The sequence below is a fragment of the Lynx canadensis genome, chromosome E1, assembly GCF_007474595.2.
Source record: "Lynx canadensis isolate LIC74 chromosome E1, mLynCan4.pri.v2, whole genome shotgun sequence".
NCBI classification, from domain to species: domain Eukaryota; kingdom Metazoa; phylum Chordata; class Mammalia; order Carnivora; family Felidae; genus Lynx; species Lynx canadensis.
The window spans coordinates 10,945,926-10,971,321 of record NC_044316.2 but is presented as its reverse complement, the minus strand read 5'-3'; the positions used below and the strand labels follow the sequence as shown (position 1 = coordinate 10,971,321).

At 51.0% G+C, this 25,396-nt stretch overlaps 1 protein-coding gene across 1 annotated transcript; it reads left to right on the top strand.

Moving 5' to 3' along the window:
* Positions 1-1,679: 1,679 nt before the first annotated feature.
* On the top strand, positions 1,680-23,686 carry ALKBH5 (alkB homolog 5, RNA demethylase). The gene is made up of 4 exons (XM_030295227.1): positions 1,680-3,198; positions 11,501-11,581; positions 20,898-21,053; positions 21,941-23,686. Exons 1-4 carry the CDS (start codon positions 2,429-2,431, stop codon positions 22,116-22,118), a joined length of 1,185 nt encoding a protein of 394 aa, XP_030151087.1. The 5' UTR covers positions 1,680-2,428; the 3' UTR covers positions 22,119-23,686.
* Positions 23,687-25,396: the final 1,710 nt, after the last annotated feature.

The window sequence follows — 25,396 nt, the reverse complement described above, 5'->3', positions numbered from 1 at the left end:
AGGACTGGAGCAGGAGCCCAGGCCACCTGACCACAGCCTTGCCCACTGGCCACTTTCTCACTACCTGTAGTTGCCTTCCTACCACCAGCACCAGCACCAGCGCCCCACTAGGCTGTGTCAGAAAAGAGCCAGAACCGGACTTACTAGAGGCTGCCCCATTTTCCCCTGCACCTGCTGTTTCTTGGAAGGTGGCCCAGCAGGGAGCCTGGGGATGGCACCAGGTGTCCAGGATTCCCTATCTCACAGGCCCTGATGGCCTGGCCTTGCCTGAGTAACTACACATGCCCCATCTCCCGGACAGGGACCAGTAGGCCCTTCAGCTTGGAAACTGAGACCCCGACTACCGATGTGCAGTCTCCTTAACACACACACGACTGTGTTTCATTCTCACAACTACCATTTGAGATGGGTACTAATGTTCCACTTTACAGACCAGAAGTCGGATTTAGAGACGAGGAGTCACTTGCCCAGGTTCACACAGCCTGTCAGGAGGTCAAGATTCAAACCCATGCCTGTCAGTCTGTTGCTTGACATATCGGGGTGTGGGGACGGTGGTGGAGAGGGTGCGGACGCTGGCTGGGAGCAAAATGGCTGGGGCGGTGAGGTTGAAGGCAGATGCGGAAGCCAAATCATGAAACCAAGGATGCATTTTATTTCAATGAGAATCTGGGAAGTCAGCTAGGGATGTGAGGTGAGCCTCAAAAAATCAAAATGAAGGAGATGGGTAGAAGGGAACAGGCATTTCAGGAGGAAGAAACAGCTTGGGCAAAGGCCAGGAGGTGTGACGGAGTATGTCTGCAAGCCCAGGCAGCGTCAGAGCAAGGCTGGGGCTCAGAGTTAGCGGAGAGGGGAGAGGAGGCAAGGCCGGAAAGGTCTTGAACAAAGGCCTTGAACGCCAAGCAAAACAGAGGAACACGATCTTGGGAGTCACGGGAGGTTTTCGAGAAGAAACTCCTATCTGGAGACCCCCCCGCTGCGCGGAATTGCCACCCCTTTGCTCACGCCGTGCACCCTATCCAACCGCACTGCTGCGAAACTTTTGACTCCTCTATAGTAATTCTCTATAGTTTTGCCTTCACCGTGAGCCTACTAGTCTCCGTGAGTTTCCTTCGGTCGTTCCCGAAGAGGTGCCCCTACACCCATCTCTAGCCCGAAGCAAGACCTACGCCGAATCCCCGCGCGTCCCGCGGCTGCGCACGCGCCCGCCACCACCGGGACGTGACTCGTGGAACGTCCACTCCCGGCGGCGGGGGCGGTGGGGCGCCGGGGCTGTGGGGCTGCGGGGCTGGGGGGGGGGGGGGGCAGGGAGGTGCGCCCTCAGTGCGTGCAGTTTCTGGGGCTGTCGGCCGTCCGGGCTCAGAGCTGGGGCCGGGTGCTCTCGGGCCCGCAGTTTGAGAAGTTTCCGCTGGTTTCAGAAGTTTCCTAAAACGTCTGAGGGCTTTTCTCCGTTGGCGTACCCATTCAGGCACTTACATAGCCACCTATTCATCCTTCAGGGGTCCTCGACGCCCTCCACGCACCTAATTAAGTGACGGACGCAGTAGCCAAGGCGACAGCCTGATTGACAGGCATGAACGCGAACCAACTTCCGGAAGCTACCGTCTGGGCCCGCCCAGCGCGTGGCCCGTGACCCAATGAAAGAACAGGAAACGCCAAAGGGGGCGGTGACCGGGCAGCCTAGGTTGTGGCGGTTCCCCGGTGGTTGCGCGTTTAGGGCTGAGGCGTTTTCGAGCATTTAGACAATGCCGTGACGCAGCACAGCGACAGCGTTGACAGCGTGAGCGCACCCCTGTGGAGGGAGCCCTTCGGTCGCGGAGGTGGCACGACAAGAAGGCAGGTTGCTATTTGAGGGTGCTCCCTTGGAGCGCCTCAGTGAGTGGGGGAGGGGCGGCGGACGCCGAGCGGTCCCCATCTGCGCTTGCGCCCGGCACCCCTGGTGACCCGGCCTACACGCGCGCGCATGCTTGCTGCGCGCAGAGCCGCGGTGGCCGGCGGCATTGCGCGTGCGCGCTGAGAAGCCCGCTGAGGAGCGGCGCTGGCGGACGTCGGGCGGACGGCCCGTGACGTCGTGAGGAGCGCTTTAAAGTGCGGGCTGGGCCGGGCGTCCGAGGGTCTGGCTGGGAGTCGGGTCGGTTCTCCGCAGCGGCCCTCCGCGGCATGAGGCGCTGCCGGCGCCCTTGCTCCTTGGGACGTGGAGGAGGTGGAGGAGGAGGAAGCCCCGTTGCCGCCACCGCTGCATGACCCTCCGCCCCTGAGGCCCGACCCCGCGCCCGGCCCCTTGACGCCCCCCGCCGGGTCCTCCGGCCTCGCATGGGGGCCTGGCGCTGAGGAACCCCTTTCCTCCGGGGGCGTCGGGGCGCGTCCTCCGAGAGCCATGCCCGGCCGCCCCTCCCGCCCCGGCGGACCCTAGAGCAGCGTCGCGGGGGCCATGGCGGCCGCCAGCGGTTACACGGACCTGCGTGAGAAGCTCAAGTCCATGACGTCCCGGGACAACTATAAGGCGGGCAGCCGGGAGGCAGCGGCCGCCGCCGCCGCCGCCGTAGCCGCCGCCGCCGCCGCCGCCGCCGCCGCCGAGCCTTACCCGGTGTCCGGGGCCAAGCGCAAATACCAGGAGGACTCGGACCCCGAGCGCAGCGACTACGAGGAGCAGCAGCTGCAGAAGGAGGAGGAGGCGCGCAAGGTGAAGAGCGGCATTCGCCAGATGCGCCTCTTCAGCCAGGACGAGTGCGCCAAGATCGAGGCCCGCATCGACGAGGTGGTGTCCCGCGCCGAGAAGGGCCTGTACAACGAGCACACGGTGGACCGCGCCCCGCTGCGCAACAAGTACTTCTTCGGCGAGGGCTACACGTACGGCGCCCAGCTGCAGAAGCGCGGGCCCGGCCAGGAGCGCCTCTACCCGCCGGGCGATGTGGACGAGATCCCCGAGTGGGTGCACCAGCTGGTGATCCAGAAGCTGGTGGAGCACCGCGTCATCCCCGAGGGCTTCGTCAACAGCGCCGTCATCAACGACTATCAGCCCGGCGGCTGCATTGTGTCTCACGTGGACCCCATCCACATCTTCGAGCGCCCCATCGTGTCCGTGTCCTTCTTTAGCGACTCTGCGCTCTGCTTCGGCTGCAAGTTCCAGTTCAAGCCTATCCGAGTGTCGGAACCTGTGCTTTCTCTGCCGGTGCGCAGGGGAAGCGTGACTGTGCTCAGGTAACCCACCTGGGAGGAGGGGGCGGCCCTGCATCCTGCTGCCTTAGCTGCCCACCCTCACCCAGGAGGCAGCAGCAAATGGCCCGCACTTTACAGTCTGACCCATTCTTCTGCTTTTTGGGGTGAAGAGGGTGAGGAGGAAAGGGGTCTGCGTTTAAAACCGCTAGTAAGAAAGCAAGGAGGGGTCAGGGAACCAATCAGAATTTTGTATCCCGAGCGCAGGTTTGGAGTGATCGCACACTTGATCAAGAATTAATACAAAGGCATATTTCTAGAAGGCTAGGATTTTAGGAGTGTCTATGTGTGATTTTAGCAAGTCACTTTTTCTTTCTGGGCCTCTGTTTTAAAATCTGTTTTTAAGAAAATGAGTTGAATTTCTATTTAAAAGTTTTTCCAACTCTGCCATTCTGTTGTTTTTGTTTTTTTAAAACAGAGGAAATGTTTAAGGATTCCTTAACAGAAAATACAGAGGAACGTTCTCAAAAGTGTTGAACTGGTACACGTTCTCTATTTCCAATATGGGGAGTGACTTCCCTGGAGTTGAACAGATTAGTGGTTGGGGCATAAATAGAGTGCAGCAAGCAGACTGAAAATTCCGCCCCCGTCGGCTGCAGAAGAGCCCGTTGGCCTTTTGTAAGAATGTGTTACCTGCTACCGGGGCCATATGAAACAAAAGTGGATCTACCTGGTATTTGGCCTTATAGTTGTGTCAGACACAGAACTTAGGTTCTTGGCCTGTTTTGGGCCCCAGATCCTGCTGAGAGTTACGTAGTCTGGCCCCCCAAAATGATTGCCTGCTGGGACACCTTTGTTGTTTATATGAAGCAGAAAATATTTTTTGAAGCAGAGCCCTTCCAGCCTTAAAACAAGTAACCTAGCATGGTACTTCAGTAATCCCCAAAACCTCTTAGGGGATCGAGACTGCAGCTGCTCAAAGCAGCTTGGTTGACCACTGAATTCTAGTACAGGATCAGGACACACCAAATTTTTGTGAGCAGCTTAACCTTTGAAGTCAGTGCTATAGGCCCTGGTCACGGGGAGAAGCAGGTCTTTGGAGACCTCTTAACGTGAGGCAGGTCATCTATCTCATTTCAGTTGAACAGCTGAGGCTGCTTCTCTATCTGGGGGTGGCAGTGGAGCTTTGCGATACTCCAGGTCTTCTGATGGGAAAGTTTGGGAAGTCAGTGGTAGCAGAAACACTACTCTGGCTTCCTTAGGCATCTGAAACTTAGAGGGCCATTTATCTGTCAGGTGCCCCTTTGTCATTTGAGCTTCCAAGCTTGTCCTCAGATCTAAGTGGCGCTCCCAGATTGATGTCTTAGCAGAGCCTTTTAAGATGGGATTTCCAGAGCAGACCTTCACAAGTGGCTTGCTGTGTAGGGCAGTTTGGTGTCTGACTTCATAGAATGGCTCTTGATGCTAAAAGGACCTCACATAAAGGCCATTTAGTCTCTTAAGGGGATATTAATTTTCTGCATAGTCATGGATCCTCAAGGAGGTCTAGCGGTGGTTGGGTGTGTAATGGGGAGATCATAAGAGGCGGTTTGTGACTGAGACCTTCCCCCCCACCCTCCCCGCACATGCACACCCTTGTATTGAAGAGCAGAAGTTTCAAGTTCTTAAAATGCAGGTCTGTTAGTGATCAGCAGGATTGCATCATCAGGAAAATTCTCTTCATCTTTTCCTTGGAATAGTAAAGTCCTAAAGCTTCCCCAGTCCCTTCCTGGATTCTGACTTGGCTGTGGAGTTAATGTGGGAGGTTCAGTCATGTCCTGAAAAGTGCTGCCCCAGGCTTTGAATCCAGCTCAGCTCTCATTTGCTTTGGGATCTTGTGGGCGTTTTCTGAGCTGGTTTTCCCATCTGTAAAGTGGGGTTAATGCCAGCTTCCAAAGCCTGTGTGGTGATTTGGTGTTTCATACAGAGCCTGGCACAGGGTAGACACTTAAATGGGTGTTTGCTTTCATATACAACCATGTAATGATTCCTTGCTCCCTTCTTGGGGGAAGGGGCTAGAGATTTGGTGGACCCTATCACAGGGTTCTTCTCTTCATGGAGTGCACAGCTTAATGGAAGCCCAGGAAGGTAGCTGCAGAAGTACTTTGAAGGTGGGAGGGCAGAGAACCTTTTAAGCCATTTTGTAGTGTTAGAAGTTTTCAGAAGCAGAAGGATAGAACTTGAGGGCAGTAAGGCACTAAGGTGACTAGAAGTTAACCAAGCAAAGAAGCAGGGAGAGCTTGGCATCTTTGGTGGCAGTACCAGAGGGTGGCCATCGGTAAGATGAGGGGCAGGTGGATGCTGACTAGAGGCTGATGGAATTTGTCTTTAGTCCTCAGATTCAACCAGGACCTGAAGTAGAGATTCTGGTGAGGCATGCCATGGGAAAGCTCTAGGTCAGATCTTCTCAGTAGCAGTACTATTGGCATTTTGGACTGGCCGAGTCTTTGTTTTGTGGGGGCTCTCCTGTGCATTGTAGAATGTTTAGCAGCATTCCTGGTCTTTGTCCACTAAATACCAGTATCACCTTTATGATGACCACAGATGTCCCAGGGCGGGGTGGCAAAATCATCCCAGTTGAGAGCCTCTGCTTCAGGGTTCTGGATGCCCTGCTAATTTTAATCTTCCAGCACCTGCTCACTTAACACTCTAGTTTACTTGGTATGCAGGTGGGTGAACACCTGTCTGTTAGTGATTCTCTTTAAATGCTGCTTGGTCTCTTCCCCAAACTGGTAAGAGGGGGTGCTTTCTGTCACTTTCTGGTATGTATCCCAGCCCAGAGTGATGAGCCCTAAGTCTGCAGATTGGAAGGGAGGGACTGATGAAAATAGTGGTTCTCTGTAGGTAGAGAGGGGTTCTAGTAATTCTCCTCACAGACATTGGTTGTTGGTGGCAGTGGAGTCTGCACTCGTCCAAGGCAACATGGCAGGGATACAGTTTTATATTTAATAGTTGTCGGTGTAGATGTTAGCGTGTGACAAACATTGACTCAGCAGTGTCCAAATGTGGACATTTAGAGCAAGGCCTCACAGACCCTTCTGGAAGTGCTTCAAACTTCTTTCCAAGCCCAGTTGTTTTTTGTTTGCTTGTTTTGTGACCTTTCCATGTTGGGCCTAGTTGGGTCACCTCTTAGTGCTATTTTCTGGGGACTTAAGTCTCTTTTTATCTTTTTTTCATATCACCTTTTCTTGTGTTCCTTCTCCTGTTCTCTATAGGGTGAATGAGCAGATTAAGACAGATTTCAGTTGGATTAATTAGAATAATTTCCTCAAGCCTAATTGCTTGCTTGCTGCTACTTTTAATCACTGTTGCATGGTCTGTGGTTGTGGTGGTCACATGCCTAGAGACCTAGGCCTTAGCCACCTGCCTGGAAATGACTGTTACCATCCAACCATGGCACATGCAGAGGTGAGCAAAGCCTGTGACTTCCAGGTAATAACTGATATCGGGTGGAGTGGGCACCCCTGTCCATTCTGGGCCAAGGGCTGATGTTGTTCAGCTGTTTGAAAGCAGAATTTAGCTTTCTGGCTTAAAATAGTTGGGAAAGTAGGGCAGATAGGTCCTGGGCCACATCTCTTGTGTGCGATCTTCTGATTCCACAAGAGGGGGAGGAACCTTAGGATGAAGTCAGGGCTGTGCATTCCCAGGAGGACCCCTGGGCCAGGGGGGTTGACTGGCCTTCGTTCTGCCAAGCCTAACAAGAAGGCAGAAGGCAGCAAAGGAAAGGAAGCTAGCAGGTGAACCATGGGCTTAATCATGAAACTCAGAGCAAGCATAAAGTAAATAGGCCATAAAAATTTCAGGGCTAGCTGGCCATTTTCTGGCCTGGGCAATCAGTGTGCATCCATCGCTGTGGTATGATGCTAGCTGTCTGGGGGCATGGGCTCATCTTTGGAGATTTCTTCTTTGGGGATGGTGGGTATGTGAATGTCATTTGTTGAGGCCAGCGTGGCCCTCAGGGCAGATTGGACCTTGTGATCAGAAAACGCAGATGGGCTTTTCTCTCTACTCCTCATTACCTACTTCCTCCCCCCAACCAAAAAACCAAAAATCAGTATAACATAGATACTGAAATCAGAGTTGGATTTAGAGTTCCAGTGTCCCCACTTGAGCTGTTTGACGTTTGGTAAGTTTCTTAACTTCTCTGGGCCTTAGTTTTCCTCTGCAAAATGGGGCTGTTGATGCCATAGAGTTGTTACCGAAGATTGAATTTCTTCCTACATTATTGAATGCTTGAAGTTTAGGTAAAGTGTCTCTGGAGACAAGATGCTTTCTGTGCTCAGGTACTGTCTATTTATACCTTGATGTGTAGAGAATTGGGATCTGAAGCAGGCCAACCTTCCTTATGTATCAGAAAGTCCTAGGACTTCTTATAAAGTTAGGTCATATGTCTTTTTAGAAGTTTGGGTCTGGTTATAATGAGTGTGAGCTCATAATCCCACCCTTGTGCCCATGTGGCTGGCATGCTGTCCCCAAAAACCTAAGTTTCTTAGTCCTGCAGGCCTATCAGTGGCATGACCTCTGGGGGCTGCCCAGAGCAGGTAGCTGTAGTTAGAGGGAGGCAGTCACTAGGCAGTCCTGGTGATGTTGGCCAGTCCCTCCATCTCTGGTTCTGTTCTGTCCTGGGCAGGGCACAGAGTAGATGGGCATTGGTGGCCATCTTGGATATGTGCCTTAACAACCAAAACTTAACAGTCTCCAAAACTGTCTCCTAGAAGAGAGGTGTACAGTCCTGCACAGTCCCTTAGAGTTTTTCAGACTCCTCATTTAACCTCCATCTAATCTTCTAAGAAAGGATCTCCTGTGAGATCTGTTTTTTAGATGTAGAAACTGAGAATAGTTGAGCTTAACATACATTTTATTTAGGGACAACTGAGTGCAGAGATAAATAAGACCTTTGCAGCGCTTTGTCTTGTAGAGAAAACACAATTTCCATGAGGCCAAACATAGTAGAGAGGTGTAGGTGGATGGTGTGGGGGGAACTCAGTCTGGGAGATTTGAGGAAAGCTTCCTGGGGCGGGGGATGGGAGCGACTCTCAAGAGTTCCTGTAAGGCATAGTGCTAGTGGGTGGCAGAGCCAGGTTCTGTCACTCTTGATGCTTGTGGCATGTGGTCACTGCTACGTGGGGTGGGGAGATCTTGAAAGGGCTCAGGAGGGAGCAGGAGGCTGACCAGCATGAAGTATTTCCTCTTCTCCCTTCCCTGTGAAAACAAAAGAGCAGGAGGCGCTGGAACTTTTCTTCATGCCAAGGGTAGGGCTGGACCCAGAGCATATTAAGTTTCAAGCTGGCAGATTGGGACTTTCAGACAGTTTCTCTTGTAGGTTCCTTAGCAGTGAATAATCTTCTGTGGTCTTTGTTGGACACTTTCTGCTGAAGTTTAACCAGAAGAGCTTCTCTTGGCCAGGACTTAGAGCCTCCTGCTCCCAGAGGGGCCTGAGGTGCTGAGGATGGGTCAGTGGGCTATGTCACAGCTGCCAGGAAGTTCTAGAAGACCGGTGCTAATGAGCCATTCAGGTGCGTTCAGTGCCATGGTCATTTCTGGGGGCCTGTATAGTCCTCTTTCCATACTAGTTCCTCTGAGGTCTGAACTCAGTGGCAGAATTCTGGCATGGCTTATTCTTCATCCTGGAGCCCTTTGGGAGGTTGGGGGCAGTTAAGGTGTGACAAACGTCTGGCTTTGCTCCTTTTGCGTTAAGGGAAATGGTTCTTTGTTGAAGATGGGAGGTGAGGACCCCAGGTGCCTATAGCCACGTCAAATGGACTGATACTTGTTAACAGTAGGTTGCCTGTGGCCAGTACTGTAGTCTCAGGCCTTAGAAATGTGCCTTGAGGGCAGCTGGGTGACTCAGTCGATTGAGTGTCCGACTCTTGATTTCAGCTCAGGTCATGATCTCACAGTTCCGGGAGTTCAAGCCCCATGTTGGGCTCTGCGTTGACAGTGCAGAACCTGCTCCATATTCATTCATTCATTCATTCATTCATTCATTCATTCTGTAAATAAACAAACTTAAAAAAAAATGTGCCTTGGATTACCTTTGGAGAATTGGACTTAGTTCTTTCTGGGGATGTGCTGTGTTTATACAGAACAGTCTTGCAGCCCACAGTTGCATTCTTCCAATGTGGAGTGACAGGAGCCTAGGACAAGCTCTGGAACTCCTAGCCCTGAAATGGGACCCATGAGGCCTCTTCTGCTGGCATATCCCTGCAAAAGGAACCCAGATCACATTTCCTTGGCAGGTGCTGAGCCCAAGTCTCTAGCTTGCCCCAGGGTGGTCCAGGGCCCTCTCTCTTGGGTCGCGTGCTTGGTAAATGGGAGTGCAGTGCCAGGCACATTGCATTATCCAACTTAATTCTCATAGCAGCCCTACAGCTTCCAGGGGTGCCAACCACGTGGTCCTACAACTCTAATTCTGCCTGGAAGAGAATTCTAATTCTGTCCACCCCTTTAAAATCTTGTTATTGTTGGGGCACCTAGGTGGCTCAGTTGGTTAAGCAATCAATTCTTTTTTTTTTTTTTTTTTTTAATTTTTTTTTTTTTTTTTTAATGTTTATTTATGGTTAAGCAATCAATTCTTGATTTCGGCTCAGGTCCTGATCCCACAGTCATGAGATCGAACCCCACAACGGGTTCTGTGCTGAACTTGGAGCCTGCTTGGAATTCTCCCTCTCCTTCTGTTCCTCTTCCCCTCTCCTTGCTTGCGCACACTCTCTTTCTCTCAAAAAATTAAAAAAAATAATTCTTGTTGTTATTAGTAGTCATAAAAGAATACCTAAGTATTAAGGCATAACAAAGTGAACACCCGAAACCTGCTGTCCTTATTACTGATGAAGAAACAGATTTAGGCCCAGCAAGTGACTTCACTAAGGTCACAAAGCCTAGAAGGTGACAAAACTCAGGTTTTAACTCGGGTCTCTTCAGCTCCTCCCTGTGGCATTTCTGTAGGCCTACAGATATTAATAGGTGTTATTTGAGAGAAGGTTCTTGGTCAGTGCTCAGTTAGACAAAGTCAGCAGATTCTTTTGCTGTAGTAATTCTCAGATTCTTTAACATACTAAACTCTTCAATATTTTTCAAACTGATTTGACTGTGGATGTTTGTCCATAGTCTCTCCTAGGACTGGTGTTCACAAAAAAAAAAAAAAAACCCTCAAAACCTCTGGCCTAGGAGGAGCTTGGAGGGGAAATATTTAAGATAAAGATTCTGTGTCTCTTCCCAGCATGGCCTCAAATCAGAGGGCTTTCCCTCTTCTTCTTCTTCTTCTTCTTTTTTTTTTTTTTTTTTTTTTTTTTTGTCTTCTAGTTCTTGCCCACATTGCGGTAGTCTGGCCATTTTGAGGAGTTCTTTCCTGGCCTGCAGTCTTTCTGACAGCTATACAGGTGTCTTTATAGCTGCCCTTAAGAGAGCTGGTTACAACCATGGAAAGGAAAATTTGTGGTCTGGGGGGCCCAGGGGGATGCTGAGCAAGAGCAGGCTAAGAAGGTGTTCACCTCCCACTAGGCCTGTGCCTGAGCATGTGTCTGGCTGTGCAGAGCTGCCTCAGCTCGGCAGATGAACTTGGGGTGGGAGTGCCTCTGGGTGAGGGCATGTGAGGAGGCTCAGGATGCTGAGTTTGCTTCCAGGGTTTCAAATCGGAAAGATGTTAGCTGTGAAGAGGACAGTCATCTACCCACATTCATTGGTCTAAGCAGTTTTAAAAATTGTGTAACTTGGTGAAAATAAATAGATATTTGAGTGTGATGGGAATTCTTAAAATATCCCAAACACAGCTGTCTTCAAGATTTTGGATCCCCCCAAATGGAGGTTTTTGAAAGCTTGTTTTCAAGTACACAAATTCTCTTTTTGAACATTGCAGCCTTAGTTCTCTTTGGTGACTCAGGGCTGTCAGTGTCTTCCTTGGCTTCCTCTTCATGCCTAAAGGTAGGGGGAAGGGAGGGAAGAAGCGGAGGAGATGCACTTTGTCTTTTCACCAAGGTCTGGCCTGAGTCACTCTCGCTGCCTCCGAAGTGACTAAAGGTGTACCGTCTTGGGGGTCCTTTAAAAGAAGGGCTCCTGGCTTGTGTGGGGAGATTCCTGCTTTGGTGTCTGCCTCAAAGCCTGCCTTTGCCTCATCCCAGGTTTTGTTCTTGAGTGGATCATGCTAGAGCCTATGAGGTTATTTCCCTTTCCATGTAGATCCTTGAACCTCTCAAAATAATAGGGTAGAGGTGTCTATTAAGACCTGGACCATATTTCTGTCTCTTTACCCTGTAGGAACTTTGGTTGTTTGTTCACTTTCCAAGCTCATATGCTCTGTGTTTATTTTCAGTGGATATGCTGCTGATGAAATCACTCACTGCATACGGCCTCAGGACATCAAGGAGCGCAGAGCGGTCATCATCCTCAGGAAGTAAGTGTCCCGTTGTCTGGCACCTGCAGGCCTGTCTGGAGATGTAGGTCTGGTTTCCCTTAGAACTTGGCTCCTCTTTATCAGTAGCATGGCAGCATGAAGCCTGGGAGAGGAAAAGACTATAAGGTTTCATACTTTTTTAATTCCGTGAGGAAAAAGCTGTTTTGGTTTTTTTCATTGGAAAATTAAGCTCTGTGGCTGCTTAACTTGGGAGTCAGGGATTGAGCAAAAGCACATGCTCCCAGTGTTTATAGGCATAGTCTTATTTGGGGACCCCTCTTCCAGACCTTCCCTCCGCCTCTTTTTTCCCCATCTCCTTGGTTCTGATTTGTCACATGTGCTCTTGCTGGTTATTTTTAGACTGCGCCTTAGCAGCCTGATTTAAAAATGCCTGGGTTTTCACTTCTAGGAGGAGCAGGGAGTGAGAAGAGAAAACAAAGGTGGGGCATTAGGCTGTAGTGTTCAGCCTTCACATAGCTTGTGACTGTCCCTCCTCTCTGGCCAGGGAGTCAGGGATGTACTGACCTGGCCTCTTCAGTGCTTCTTTTTCTCTGCTCGTGAGGTATGTGAATGGACTGAGCTAAGCAGATGCTGGGTCAAGACAAGTCTGTCTTTAAAGCGGGGTCCTGAGAGGCTAGATGATTGTCCAGGGTTGTACAGACATCAGTGAGGAAAGCAGAACCAATGCTTGGACCCCCCCCCCCCCCCCCCCCGGCTGGAACACGATGTCTTATAGCTTACTGTCTTTTTTTTAAGTACAATTTTTTAGAATAGCTTTAGGTTTACAGAAAATTGTAAAAGTAGTAGAGTCTCTTTGCGAGTCTCCTCATACTACTGTTTTTGTCGTTACCATCTTACATTAGTACGATACGTTCATTGCAGTCAAAAAAGCAGTATTGATACTTTAATAAAATCCTACTTTATTCAGATTTCCTTAGTTTTTTCGTAGTATAACTTTTCTGTTCCAGGGTGCCACATTACGTTTAGTTGTCATGTCACCTTAGGCTCTTCTTGGCTATGACTGTTTCTTAAACTTATTCGTGATAACAGGCTGGCCAAGTATTTTGTAGAATATCTCTCAATTAGAATTTAACCATTTTCTCATGGTTAGATTGGGGTTAGGTTTTGGGGGAGGGAATCTACAGAGGTAAAGCCCCGTTCTCTTCATGTTCTATCGAGGGCATAGGACTTAATCGCTGTTGATGTTGACCTCGCACATCTGGCTGAGGCTGTGTTCGCCGGTTCTCTGCACTCTAAAGTCAGTATTTCCCCTGTCTCAGGAGGGAAGTCACCACCTGCAGCCCATGAATAAGGAGTGAGGAGTTAGCTCCACCTCCCTTGGGGGGGAATCGCTACACAAGTTATTTGGAATTCTTCTGCAGGAAGATTTTGTTTCTTCTCTCTCATTTGTATATTTCTTTTTCTTTATTCGTTTACTTATACCCATATGGATTTACGGGTATTTGTTTTATGCTCAAATTACTCCAGCTTGGGGCTTTAGGAGTTGTGTTCCTTTTTTTTTTTTTTTTTTTTTTTTTTTGAGTTTATTTATTTTGAGAGAGCACACGCACAAGCACGGGAGGGGCAGAGAGAAGGAGAGACAGAATCCCAAGTAGACTCCACTCCATCAGTACAGAGCCTGATATATGGGTAGAACTCATGAACTCATGACCTGAGCTGAGATAGAGTTGGATGCTTAACCAACTGTGCCCCCCAGGTGCCCCACATTTTGTTTTGTTTTATTTTGTTTTGAACTATGTCTTTACTTTCTGGCTTGCCATCTTTTTGTTTTGTTTTATTTTTATTTTTGAGGGACAGAGCATGCAAGTGGGGGAGGGGCAGAGAGAGAGGGAGACAGAATCCGAAGCAGGCCCCAGGCCCCGAGCTTTTTACGCAGAACCCAACGCGGGACTCGAACCTCTGAACTGTGGATCTCCCCTGAACTGAAGTTGAATGCTTAACAGACTGAGCCATCTTTTTAACTTCAGTCTATAACTTGAGCATCTTGGCCCTTTGGGTTCAGAACTCCAGAATAATGTGGTGATGAAGTCTCTTTGGCATGGCTCTGCCATTTTGTCAAGTCAAAACTGACAAGCCTATGGTGACTGCAGAGCACCAGGCACATGTGACAGCTCCAGACATGGGTCTGTTTGGGAGCTGGCAGCATCTCCCCTCTAGCCTAAGAATATTCCGGGAATTCATTAGAAAAAGGGTTTTTATCTGCCTTTTTGCTTTCTTTTCCTGTGGTTCCCAGCATAGGCCAAAACCTAGAACACAGAAGTGATGGAGCCCAGAGTGTAGCTCCCTTCTGGCCTCTTCTATGCATTCATTTCTTCTTAGGCTGGGACAAGTGATCCACCTAGGCCAGGCACTTGGAGAGGAACTCCCAGAGTGATGTAAAACCAGAGCAGCAACTTGCCAGGTGCTCCTTCAAGCCTCATAGTAGCTTATCCCCAGGAAATCTTCACCAGAGGTGCACATGGAAGTAGCCATAGCTGGAGGTCATTCTTCCAGCTGTTTCTTTCCTTTTGAATGATGGCTTCCATGCTTGACTTCCCAGGCTGCCATCCCAGGTTGGCTGAGTCAGATGCGTCTCAGGGGAGCTAGGGAGCCTACGGAGTTAACAGGTCCTCCTGGAAGCTCTTTGGCCAGTGGGGCCCCTGGCAGTGGTCTGACCTTGGAGAATGACTGTTGTGGGTGACTGGTACTCTTTGACCTTTTGACTTGAATGGGCCCAGGAGTCCGCCATAGACTGGGCTAGAGAGCAGAAGCACAGAGCTTTGGTATGAGGGGGCTGGAGAGGAGTGGGAGGGTAGCCCCCAGCTCCCCCAGGGCAGCTGAGCTAGAGTAGTGCCCAACTTTAGGGAGCCAACTCAGGTGACCAGATGAGAGGCCCAGGGTAAAATCCTTGTTGGACTTTGCCTATCCACCCAGCCTAATTTCTTGGAGTTTTCACTTATATTAACGTACTTGCAGTTCTTAGTATGACCCACGGACTAGCATCCTGGGCTCTTGCAGCAGTTTGATCCCATCTAACATGTTCATCTATCGTCCTCCTCCTACCCTGCAAGTGACCCATGTGCGTATGCTAAAAGTTGGTTAACCTAGCCATCTTTCGAGGCTCAGGTATTAACTGTTTTGACATGCAGGAAGCCTCATACACATACCTGCAGCTCTCTCAGTGCACCTCCCCGCCGCTGTAGACTGTTATAGCCCATATGCTTGCTGTTGTGATTTTCCAAAATCTGCATTCTGTGGGGGTGGGAGATCCCTGTCATCTGGGCCCAGCATTGAGGCCTGGCCCAGAGGAAGTACCAGAGGAGGACAATTCAGGTGAATGAGGAGCAGCTCCAGAGTAGCTGTATAGGCTTGTCTTGGAAAAGGACAAGTAGGTGACAAGATGAAAAGGGGAGCATCCTGGCCCTGCTTCTCGGAAGCACGGGGGATGGAGCCAGTCCTGCCTTCTCTTCAGTTTGGATAACAATTGCACAGGCTGTTGTGGGAGAGCCTGGTGGGGGGCTCTGTCACCAGCTCAGGTGAGTCAGAGCTGGGACAGTCCTTTTAAAGGCCTCATGGTGGGAAATGGGTGGTTGGCTACCAGGTGCTTTTTGGTTCAACAAAATGCAGCACCTTTGAATGGGATTGGTGCCAAGTCTTTATGTGAGTGGTACTATCGTTTCTCACGGGGAGGACTGGGAGGCTGGGAGTGACCACCTGAGAGCTTCCACATGAGTGGAATCCATGGGCTGCAGCTTAGTGTTATAGTCTGTTGGGGTCACAACCATAAATGGCTGAGTAAGGCCTTGTACTTGGGTCTGCTGATATATAATAGGCTGGCATTTTGCATGCCATTACACCACAAGCAAAGTAAGCATTGTCTTAAAAGCACAAAGTAGGTCTGCTGGGACCCAGCAAAAAAAAAAAAAAAAAAAAATTTTTTTTTTTTTTTTTTTTTTTTTTTTTTTTAATTAAAAAATTAAATCCAGCTTAGTGGGATGCGGGGGTGGGTTGGGACAGGATTGGTAGATCTGGCTCCTAAGCTAGAAATTGCTGGGCAGGCAAAAATGGCTAGAAGGCAGGAAGTATAGAGGCTCTCTGTAGTTGAGGGGTAGTGTGGGAAGGAGTTCTTAGATCAACTCTTGATCATCAGGAGATGGCTTGTGGGCCTTCAGGGCTTTCCACTTGGTGGCCAGGGCACCCAGTCCCTTGGTCTACAGAAGGTACCCACAGCTGTCCCAAATCTGCCTACAAGACTTGTATTCCTGCATGGTTCTCCAGTCAATCAGATAAAGTGGCTCAAGACTGTAAATAACCCACTTCTTTGCTTTTGGTCAAGTGAGCTCGGCTTAGAGTGGGTTGAAGCTGGGAAGAACATCTAGAGGTTTATTTGCCAAATGTTAACCAAGGCTGGTGTGTGCCAGTAAGCAGTGGAGTGTGGGGTTTGCATGAGAGAGACTGTTTGTAGGAGGTTGAGTGAGCTAAACGGTTTATTTGGTCATTCAGGCCAAGGGGTCCAGGGGTCAGGGGGAGACTGTCCGGGAAAACAGAATGGTCCAAATGTGAGATTCTGTGTGTGTGAGTGGAGGGTGAGAATGGAGGGTTCGTTCTGGGCTTTGGCCCTCTGGGCATGGGGAGGGGTGGCTAGCTCTAGGTTTCCCTGACTAGGCCTGGGACATTGCCCCCACCAAGACCCAAGCTGTGGCTTCTGTCTCCATGATTCATGTCCCCTGGTCCAAGGGTTAACCCACTTTTGTTTCCTGGTCCAGTGAGTGTGTGTGTGTCTATGTGTGTATATCCTGCGCAAGGAACAGTGGGGAGGGGGAGAGGGGGCGCTAAGACCACCTGGGCATGAAACTGGCTTAGGCTCCTGGCCTGGCTCTACCCCTTCCTCACTGAATACAGGTTGGTTATCTGAGTTCTGTGTTCTCACCTGTAAATGGGGGCAGCAGTGGTGCTAGGGATGGTTAAATTCAAGAATGCTGTGTCTGCTTCTTCTAGCCCCTTTCTCACCATACTTCCCCTCTGATTTTGATGAAGCAAGGGTAGGGGATGAAGAAGACTGTTTATTCGAAGTAAGGTGTGAGCAGAGGCCCAGAGAGTGGGAGGAGAGGGAAACCTGGAAATACGTCATTCACTGGCTCAGGCTGGGAAAGCAAGCTTGTTGTCTGGCTATCTGGTGTCCTAGAGGATGATTTCAAGGCTTACTAGGTTTGAACAAGGGGATTCCTAATCACCCATGATGCTGGCCCTTTGTCTGTCTGTCATCTGGGGGGCCCTGGCTCCTGGAGCTCTGGGTTGCAAGTATGTGGTGTGACATGTTGGTCATTAGACTGAATGATTTGGAGAGGTCTTTGGGACCTGGTTATCTTGCAGGCCTGGGTATGGAAACCCTTTCTTCAGGATATACGCCTCATGTGCCTTTTAGGCCCTCCTGACCATAGCAGGCTTCTACACCTGTCTCAGAGCTGCTTTGTGGGGAGTGAAGTGTGATGTTGGAGGGAGGTTGGTGGAAGATGGGGGGTGGGTACTGTTGCCAGAGAGACAGTGGTACAGGTTGGGGTTGTGTGGGAATCTGATTCTCAGAGGTGCTAGAGCTTAGACCTAGAGGCCCCCGATCACTTAGTAGACAAGGGGGCACTCAGGCCTGCTGCCTGCCTCTTTACTCCCATGGGAAAGTCCAACTTTGTACAAAGCACAGGGGTGCTTGGCGTGAGGGTGGAGCCAGAAGTTGTGGGATGGTTGACATCCAGGCCTGAGGTGCAGACTGGTTGCTGTTCTCCCAGAAATGGTGGTCAGCCTGGCCAGCTCTCTGCTCTCTGCCATAGTACAGAGAGCCCACCTGGGCTTCAGAGGCCATAATGGGATGGTAGCTGTGTGACTTAGGCCAGTGATTCGGTCTCTGATTTAGCATTGCTTCCCCATCCCCACAGTGGAAATAATCCTCCTCAGTGGCTTCTCTGGAGTATTCATTCAGTGATTGATAAAGGAATAGGAGGGGAGCTCCTGGGACAGTCAATTCCCTCCTTCCCTTTAGGTCACGTGTTAATGTGTTAACATTAATGCTGTCATCCTCCATTTGTTTTGGCTTTATCTGTACCTGGACCCAATCCCTGTTTTGTCCTGAGGGCTGTCCCGACACGTGGGTGACCTCACTTACCTGGGGTGCCTTGCTGTAACCGTAACCCTTGGATATCGACTCAGATTTACAAGGCAAGTCTCTATTCCTCTTGCCACCTGAGGAGGCCCAGGCCTAGCCCTTACTGCTAGAATTGGGCTTCCTGACTTCAAGTTTATGGATCTGTTTGCTGAATCCTGAGGGACCTAGGGTGCTTCTTGGAAGTTAGCTGCCTTTTAAGAGGGATGTGCTCAGAAATGAAGCTACCAGTGGGCTCTGCATTTGGGATCTTATTCTATCCTGGCTTCCTGCAGGATGGTAGCTCTTTGGGAGTGGAGGGAGGGCAAGAACTTCTCCAGCTGTTCTGAAATGTACTTGTAACAGCCCCAGGGGATGCGTCAGGAGCACTTTAGGGTCCCAGACACTTTTATGTCCCCAGGTGGGTCCAGGAGGCAAGGTTTTTGGTAGGGTCACCTCTTACTAACCCTTCTTCGAGGGTGCCTCCTGACGGCAGCGGAACTATCATGTACAAGGAACAACTCTCTTCCCCTCCTTCAGGCAGTTAGAAGCAGAGCCGGTCCATGTCCTTGGCCTTTCTAGTCTCATCTGGTCCCACCTGTCTCCCTAGCCTCTCCAGTGGTCCTGCAGCCATGGTGAGAGGCCACCACCACTGTCCCTGGCTGCGCAGACAAGCCGCCCAAGAAGGCAGCTCAGGAAGGGTGGAGGCCCCTCCAGGGACCGGTGTGTGCCAGCTGTGCCTGCGTGGCAGGATGTGCTCGTGTTTTCCAACCTCAGAGGTGTGCAGGCCAGGCTCTCTTTGGTGGCCCTGCTCTTGGTTTCCTTGCCATCCCTCACTTACCTGAGGAAACAACTGCAGGGTGCTAAACCTTGCCCACCAGAGCTTTGATGGGGCTTTTTCATCCTGCAGGGGTTTTCCTGTCCTGAGCATGTGCTCCTGGTACCTGAGGGGTCTTAGTGTTGGAAGTAGCTCCACAGGGCCAGAGGGGGACTTTACTCCATAAAGCTTCACATGCTTAGAATACTCTAAGCCAAGTTTAATGGCCAGTGTCTCATTTGGTCTGATCTCTGCCACCTGGACCTCTCAGCGGGGAGGGTTGAGGTGGGGGGGGGGCAGGTGGGGGAGGCCTGACCTGGTAAAGAAGAGGTCCTTGGGGACTCTGGTGATTTTAATTCCCACCCTCATGTCTGGGTGTTGCCTAGCACCACCTCTTCCTGGTACTCCTCTCAAGAATCTTAGCCTTGGGGCGCCTGGGTGGCGCAGTCGGTTAAGCGTCCGACTTCAGCCAGGTCACGATCTCGCGGTCCGGGAGTTCGAGCCCCGCGTCAGGCTCTGGGCTGATGGCTCAGAGCCTGGAGCCTGTTTCCCTCTGTGTCTCCCTCTCTCTCTGCCCCTCCCCCGTTCATGCTCTGTCTCTCTCTGTCCCAAAAATAAATAAACGTTGAAAAAAAAAATTAAAAAAAAAAAAAAAAAAAAAGAATCTTAGCCTTGAAGGAGGCCACTTGGTTTCTAGAGCCTTAAGAACTGAAAGAGTTCCTAGGGCCAGCCGCATTTCTCCCTCTTTTGCTTAGATGGAGAAGTAGGCCCAGAAAGGGGTGACTACTAGCCTGGATTCTAAGAGGCACCATTAGTGCTGCATCTTCTTCCTTTTGTTTCTAGATAGGTCCTGCTTCCCTGAGCCTGGAGTGCCCAGAGTGGAGGCTGAGACTGGTGAGCCTGTCAGTACAGATGGACCACTCTGGCTTCCTGGTCCATGAGGCCAAAGCAAAGGGGCAGGGAAAGTAGTCCTGCCTGCCTACCACTTTGGGCCTAAGGGTGTTAGAACATTGGTTCCCAGCTAGAAGGCGCCCCCTGCTGGCCTCAAGAGAAAGGCCCCTGCCTAGGGTCAAAGCCCTATGGTTCGGGCTTGTCAGGCTTGGCGTCTCACCTGGGCTTAAACCTTTTCCCCATGATTTCCAGGACCTGTGACTCATCACCTTTCCGATCTAGTTTTCCTCATCTATTTACAGCAGGCCAGCCAGTGGGAGTAGGTAGGGGGACCTGTGGGGTTTGGGTACAATTGTTACCAAGAACACCATGTGGCTTAGGCCAGGGCAGCTCTTGGATTTCCCTCCTGCTGTCTTGCCTGCAGTGTTATTGTGAGGATGCTCTGCCCTGACCACAGCACGTTCCTCAGAACCAGGTGACTACGTTGTGCACAGCTGCCTCTGGGAATGGTGCCTCAGGGCCTTCTACCACATGTGTTGCCATCACTCCCTACCCCAGGCTTCCTCCTGTCCCTTGCTGCCACCAGCCTGACTTGCTAGCCTTCTCTGTATCACCCAAGAAGCCTCAGGGCTTCTTTGAAGTTTCCCAGGCTAGCTTCCTCCTAGCGTGGCTTCGTAAAGGACTCAGATCACTGCCCTGGACTACCTCCCTGCCCACCTTCTCCATCTCCTTCTTCCCCATATCTCTCTTCCTCATCTCTCTCCCCCATCACTGTCTTCCCCATCCATACGTGCATGTTCTCCTTGTATTGGACAGTGTGTTTCTTCAAACTCACACTCTGTGCTAGGTGGGGACTTTGCCTTCAAAAGCCCCCTGTCCTTGGATTGGTCAGCATCCTGTAACCAGCAAAAGCTGCCAGGTGGCTGTGGTAGGACCAGAGCCAAGTGTGTGAATGTTAAGTTGGGCCTGGGCTCTCTTGGCTCTGCCACAGTCTTAGTGTTCCTGTGTGAGAGTGTAGGAGAGTCTCTTTTTCCTTCCATAGGCTCAGACCAGGGGAACTTTCCTTCCTGTCTTGGTATTTCCGGGAAGGATGAAGACATCTGCTAGAGTATTTTAGGGTCCTCAGTACTCTGGCAGGTGGAGTAGATGCCCCTAGAGAACCCTCTGGGCCTGAGTAGGGTGAGCGGGGCTGCCTTGTCCATCTGAGAGAGAGCCCTGGATCTTTCCCCTGGGGCAGCAGATCCCTATCATTAGAGGTTTCCACATAAAAGTGTTCCTGTCCTATTCCTAAGCCCGAACTTAAGATGGAGGGTCTTTGCAAGTCAGCCAGACCTAGTTGAACCACGAGGAGACAGAGGCACAGAGTAGAGACTGCTGCCCCCCCCCACCTCTCTGGCCCGAGAGAGAATTGGTTTGATGGGGCCCATACCCTCCCCAGAGGCCCACTGATAACCCCATGCGTGTTTCCTTTGCAGGACGAGATTAGATGCACCCCGGTTGGAAACAAAGTCCCTGAGCAGCTCTGTGTTACCACCCAGCTATGCTTCAGATCGTCTATCAGGAAATAACAGAGACCTTGCTCTGAAGCCTAAGCGGTCCCATCGCAAGGCAGACCCCGATGCTGCCCACAGGTACTCAGCCTAAAACCTTCCACAAAGGCCAGCAAAGCAGCCCCCTGGCCTGGCTGCAGAGTGAGATGGGTGGGGAAGCCTGGGTCAGCTGCTTAGGAGTCTGGCATTGTTCACCTTTCTGAGATTTATGTCTGCCTCCTCTAGGTCAGTGGCATTGGTGGCATTCCCACCTAACCTGTGACCAACTACGTGTACCCCACAGAGAGAAGGGATTGGGCCGAGATTCTGAGAAGTGGGAATGCTTCGTGGCCTTCCCATGACTTCCCTTATTCAGTCTGCCCAAATGCTTTTGTGGTTGTATTTAAATGTTAGAAGGAAAGCTTGGGACTTGAAAGATAGTAGACCAGGGACAGGGACCCATTTCAGAACGATTCAGGAAGGTTTCTGGGGAAGTGTTTGAGATGAGAAGAATGAGAAAGCCGTGTGCAAAGGCCGGTCTAGACCAGAAGTACTGGGCTGAAACGGTGAGGCAGAAGGAGCTTGTTGGTTTCAGGGCCTAGTGGAGTCAGTGAGCAGAGTAGGGGTGGGCAGGAGCTACGTGGTGATGCAAACGGGGACTGAGAAGTGGAGGTGATGGCAGGACTGTGCAGGGTCTAAGAGGCTGTGGTAGGGAAGGCCGCCACCTCTCTGGCGTCTGGCATCTCAGCCATGGTGGTGTCCTAGGGTACTGGACAGAGTCAGGCCCCACGGGGTGATTGAAAGGTGTTTCAAAGACTAGGTGTGGTCACTGCACTTCTTGGGCACAGAGACAGTGCCAGTACTTCTGCCAGTACTGCCCCTCACACAGAACCACCCAGCTGGGTGAGCCGTCCCACAGATGGTGAGGGCTCCACCCAGACACAGAGGTGGGTGTGAGGTAACGCTTGCATCCACCCCTTTCCTCGCAGGCCTCGGATCCTGGAAATGGACAAGGAAGAGAACCGGCGCTCGGTGCTGCTGCCCACACACCGTCGGAGGAGTAGCTTCAGCTCTGAGAACTACTGGCGCAAGTCCTATGAGTCTGGGGAGGACTGCTCGGAGGCAGCAGGCAGCCCCGCCCGAAAGGTGAAGATGCGGAGGCACTGAAGCCTGCCGCGCCCTCCTGGGAACTCTGGTTGATCCTCACGTAGCTGCCCTCTCCTTTTGTTTCGTTTCGGTTTTTTTGTTTTTGTTTTTATTTTTCATTTTTTGTTTTTTGATCCTTACATTTTTTTCCTTGGGTTTGCTGCCTGTTAAGGCTGAAGAACAGAATTGGTTGGGACCTGATTCTCATGTTCTTGGTTTTCCTCCAAAATGGAAAGGCTGTTGGCATCTGTAGAGGACAGAAGCTCACGCCGGAGTGGCCAGTAGAGGTGTGAGGGGCAGCTGTCCTCAAGTGGGGCTGTGTCAGGCTGGGTTTATTTAAAAACAACAAAATGTTTTGGTTAAGAAAATTCTTGTTTTGCTTTAAATGTAAATCTTCTCAGTGTTGTAAATGAAATTCAGTCTTCTGCCCCTTCTCCTCCCACTGATGTCTGCGTGCTGGGTTGAGGTCTCGTGCTCCTTGCTGGTTCTGCGGGAGGCCTGCTGTCCTCCCACCTCTCACCCGCTCTCCAGGCCCTGGAAGCTCACGCAAACCCCCTCTTCCTCCTGCGGCAGAGTTGTTCAGAATGACTGGGTGGAGGTTTCAGCAGTCATGTGCCACCCCAAAGTTATTGGCTGAGACCCCGGGCTTCCTCCACGCCCATTGGCCTGCTCTGCCCACAGGTCCCTGGGCTGCCGAGGGGCTGGCTACAGTGGTCCTGACCTTTCTTGCTGGGGGCACGCCTCTTTGGTGGGTTGCTCCTTTCAAGCATATGCGTGTGATTGTATGGAACAGTTAGACTTCCCATGTCGGGGCAGTTTTAGGAATTGTTTCTAGCTAGAGGGACTGGTGTCCTTCCAAGTCTAGCATTTGGGGTATGGAAAATTGTTGTGGTGTGTGGTAGGGTTTTTGTTTTCTTTTGTTTTTGAGTTTTTATTTTTTTCCTTTGGTCTCCTGGCTTTTTCCTAACCCTTTCCATTCTCCTACATTGGCCAGCTTGGGCCTTCTCTCCGTGTCATCCCCATAGGAAGGCGCCCACCCCCCCCCCACCCCCCCCCCGTCTGCCTGTAGCATGCATCCAAGGCCAGAGCTCAGGACTGCAGACTGGGTTGGTGCCTCCTCTGCCTCAGGGGCGTGGGAGCTGGGAAGGGGCTTTTAAGAAATAATAAAAGGAAAAAAATAAAGTCTTTGGCAGTTTCTACCTACTCAGATCCTCAAAGGCTGCAAGGTTCTGATGATGTAGATTCATTAGGAATGTCTCCTTGCCAGCCAGGGCCAAGCCCCAGGCCTGCTGAGAGCAGAGGCCCTCCCAGTACCCAGGTTGCCACCACCCCAGGGGCCCTGTGCCCTGTCTTACAGAGGCCCAGGCCTGAGGCTGCAGAAATCTGGGGCAGCCACCATCGAGAAGCCCTTCTCAGGGGCCAGAACTCCTTTGCCAGCGTGGATTCAAGTCGGGACTGCATAACTAAAGCAGTTGCAGTTTTATTTTTTTTACAGCTTTTTTCCCAAAAATGATTTGTAGTTGTGTGTGCAGCACTTTGCCCTGATATGTGTGCTCTACAATAAAAACCAAATCTAATATATTTTGAAACAGTTGTCTGATACTGTCATAAGAGAGGACTTGGTGCTTCCTTAATCCCTTTATTTTCTCCTTAACTCTGAACCTGGGCTGGGGAGGCCAGCGTTCATTGCCTACCAGGGAGGGCCCCACAGGAGACAGTAGGGCTGAGGGCTGCAGGTGGTTATGCCCTCTGCCTGCTGCCCTCTCTCCTACTCCAAGGAGGATGGACCGTGTGTCCAGGTGCCCAGGACGCCGTGGGCCTACGGGAACCAGGATCACACCTTGCTGAGTTCTGAAGCCCTTCCTCCTGGGCTTGATCAGACAGGCTGTGTGCCAGTGAAGGAGGGACAACGTGAGCATGGGGGAGAGCCTGGCCTTTGTAAAAGGTAGGCAAGTGGTTTTGCTCATTAAACAGTTCTTGGGTTCTTCTGTATTTTGGCCAAGCTCTCCCTGTGGCCGCAACAGTAAGCAAAACGCTTCTGGTGCCTGCTTTCAAGATGTACTACAGAATTGTGGGATACAGATACAGGCATGAGGCTGACGTGTTTAGGTGGATTGGGGTTCGGCCCAGAGGGTTTTTAGTCTCTCCAGATCCCGGTCCTGGCTGCCAGATTCTGGTCAGCTTTAGTCTGGAGTCTCCCTCATGCACTTCAGTGCCCAAACCAGTCTGGCCAAATTCTTGCAATAGAAACCCGGCAAGTCCCTTAACTATCCATTTAAGAGAGAAGAGAGAATCTAGAGGGAGCAAGTGACCAGCTAGGGCTTAGTCCTACAAATTGGTGAGAGGATATGAAGGGCAGTGAGGTAGAGCCTCCGTATGGTCTGTGACTAGTTGGACCTGCAGGGGTAGCCACTGGGCAGGGTGGGCGGGGCCATGGTTGCCCCAGAGAGGAGGCAGTGGAGCTGAGAAGGAGAAGGACTTGCTCAAAGTCCTCCAGACTACGTGGCAAAGGGGGGCATCTTCCACTTTCTGCCCAGGCCCCTGACTCAGGCAAAAAATGGGGGGCTTATGTGGAGGGCTGGGGAGCTGGGACTCTACTGTAACTGTGACAAAACCACACTCGGGCTCTTTCTAGTCCCTGAAGGAAAAAGGCCCTTTGCTGTGCAGGAATGAGGGACAGGAGAGGCTGCAGGAAGGGGCTCTAGCCCTAACAGGTCCTGCTGTATCATTGGCTTCAGTCTCTGCACAGCAGTTCCAAGACACCCTGTCTCTGGACTAAGCTATTTTTCTGAGTAGTCCCCAAGCCCTTGGGGGTCCCCCGTACCTGACTCCCTGAATCAGACTGCCTCCAGCCCAATCTTGCCCATGGTAGGTGCTCTAACAGCATCTGGCACCAGCCCTGCCTTCCTGAGGAGCCCATTCCATTCCCCTAACCCTACTGAACTGGGGGGAAATTGAGGCCCAAAGTCTCCTTCATTCATTCAGAACATTTGAGTGTCCTACTATGTGCAAGGTTCTGTGTTGGGTGCTGAGGATACAAGACAGATCTGGTATCTCTCTCTCTCTCTCACACACACACACAGGGCTATTCTAAATTGTGCTGGCCTAAAAGAGGTATAGCATAGAAAATACAAATAAGATATACAGTACACTATAAGTTCTGCATAGCCAAGTGTTCTTCACAGAATGTTTTTGTTGATCTTTTTGAATTCTTGTATTTGTAGCCTACTTGTGGTTGTAATTCAACCATGATATATGGCGAATGGAGTTGTAGCCCATCTGCTGATACTAGTTTCCCA